Source organism: Balaenoptera ricei, chromosome 8 (assembly GCF_028023285.1).
Source record: "Balaenoptera ricei isolate mBalRic1 chromosome 8, mBalRic1.hap2, whole genome shotgun sequence".
Classification (NCBI taxonomy): domain Eukaryota; kingdom Metazoa; phylum Chordata; class Mammalia; order Artiodactyla; family Balaenopteridae; genus Balaenoptera; species Balaenoptera ricei.
In genome coordinates, this window is record NC_082646.1 from 41176922 (window position 1) to 41179203 (window position 2282).

At 57.8% G+C, this 2282-nt stretch overlaps 1 protein-coding gene across 1 annotated transcript; it reads right to left on the reverse strand.

Moving 5' to 3' along the window:
• Positions 1–506: 506 nt before the first annotated feature.
• On the reverse strand, positions 507–2072 carry LOC132369710 (lysine-specific demethylase 4D-like). Its single transcript, XM_059929382.1, has one exon. It carries the CDS (start codon positions 2070–2072, stop codon positions 507–509), a length of 1566 nt encoding a protein of 521 aa, XP_059785365.1.
• Positions 2073–2282: the final 210 nt, after the last annotated feature.

Sequence of the window (2282 nt, forward strand, 5' to 3'; positions counted from 1 at the left end):
CAATACATCAAAGACTCAGAAAGATTATCAATTATTATCTTAGTCTCTACTGACCTAATTGGTCAAAAGGACCTAATTTGGCAAGAAAAGTGGGAAGAGAAGGGGGAAGAGGAAAAGGAGAGAGACTGGAGGGTAATGAAAGCCCAGAGTTCTTTAGAAGTTCAGCAGCATCCAGAGCTGGCCCACAGGATGGGAGTGTGAGGTAGATTGGGCTCTGGCGACCTCAGCAGGATCTAGTTCCCAGAGCCACTAGAGTGTCCAGTGCATGAAACCTCAGTTTGTGACACAGGAGTTAGCGGTGTCCAAGGATTCCAGGGTCTGGAAGGAAGAACAAACTTTGGAGAATTTGGTAAACACCACGGACCCAGCACGTCCAGCGGCAGCACAGGAGGCACTCTCACGCAAGACTAGTGACCTGCAAATACCCAAAGCTCTGAAATGTAAATATGACCAGTCTCAAAGGATCCCCACGCAGGAGCAGTGGGGTAGAAAGGCATCCCCTGGGCTTAGGGGACGGGGCCACAACCACAGCCAGAAGCCGTGGCGGGATGCTGGAGCCCAGGGCTGAGCGGGGCGGCGCTGTCCGGCGAGGGTGCCTCCACAGGCAGGGGCGGAGCCTCGGGGTCCTGATCTGTGTCTAACGAAAGCCTCCTCTTAGCCCTGGGGGGAGCAGCTGGCTCCTGAGGGCCCTGTTCCCAAGGACGACGACGAGGGCCACATCTTCCAGCTGGGTGGCGATCCGGGGCGGATGGACCTGGGGTCGGCGGCTGGGTCGGGCCGGGCTCGCCGGAGGTGCCGGTGGCCGCAGCCCCGAACTGGGCGGCAGAGCAAGAACCCCGGGCCGGCGAGGGGCGCCGGCACCCAGCACGCACAGGGACTCGGTGGCTGGTCCCAGCGCCCGCGGCTACAGCCCTACGGGGGCGCAGAGCGCGGCGGGGCAGGTGGTGCCTCTGGCCGAGAGCGGCTCCCAGGGGCGCGCGGACCTCCCTCCAGGCGTTCAGGACCTGGCTGTCGGGCGCCGTGGGCTGCGTGTGGTCCACCACGGTCCGCTCCTGCCCGCGTTTCCACAGCTCGTAGCGCTCCGGTTGCAGGATGCGCACGAAGGCGTCCATGGAGAAGGCGACCCGGGCCTCCCCGCAGCTGCACTGCGAGGCCGCTTTGCCATAATCGATCCAGCGCGGGCAGGCGAAATTGATGGCCTCCGCGCAGTTGAAGCCATGGTTGAAGCCAGAGTGGTAGCCATAGGGAAAGGTCACGATGAACTCCCCAGCCTCCTGAGTGACCCGATCGAAGGGGATGCCGTTGTCCTTGAGGACCGTGGGCGAGATGAGAGCCACCTTGTGCCGCAGGAAGGCCTCACAGCCCCGCGCGCTGCCCGGGAAAAGCTGCCTGGCCAGGCGTTCCAGGCGCCGGCCGTGCTCCGGGGGCACCGCGTACCACGTCTTGGGCTCCCCGAAGTGCAGGTAGTTGATGCTGTAAAGGTCCATGTCCTCCGTGTGCCAGGCGAAGGCGGTCTTCCACATGCCGAAGTACAGGTAGGGGGTGTTGACGCCCTCGATGACCACTCCGCACTCCTGCTCCAGCAGGTCCTGAATGGTTCCCAGGTGTCCAAGGTTCCACTGCTCCGTGCTTTGATCGAATAAGGAGCCACTCACGTCCGCACCATATACTGGTGAATCATAGAGGCGTGTTTTCCAATATTTTCGCTCCAGGTCCTTAAAATCAAAGTGTGGTGGCGTCCGGTATTTTTCACTATTTGCTAAGTGGTGGTACTCACCCACGGTCATGGCTTTCTTCTTTTTGTGGTATTGAGTAAACACACCTGCCTGCCCAGAAGTCACCTGCTGGAGGGGAGCGGCTATTAAGATGTCATTGATATCATCATAGGTCTGTCTGGCTTTCCAGTCCTTGGGTGGAATGATCTTCGCCACGCCTGCTCGGTGTGCACCTTGGGATTCCATATAAGCAATGTATTTATCGAAATCATTAAACTCTTCTTTGGTTGGATGAAATACCATTATTCTACAACTTGGGTTCTGGGCCCAGTTGGACTTAGACTTCATAGCTTTCATTAATAAGCGGGAAACTCCCAAGTTCTGATGTATGTTCTGGGCAGGTGAGGATGCTGGAAAACACTACTTTTTCAAAAATGGGTTGGAGTATATCAGCAGGAGCCCGCAGTAGACTTTAATGCAATGAGTTGATAATATTTCTTAGGCTTGCTGATTCTCCAGGGGACTCCACGCTGGGCAGAAGCCTTGCTCAGGACTGATGCCGGCTGA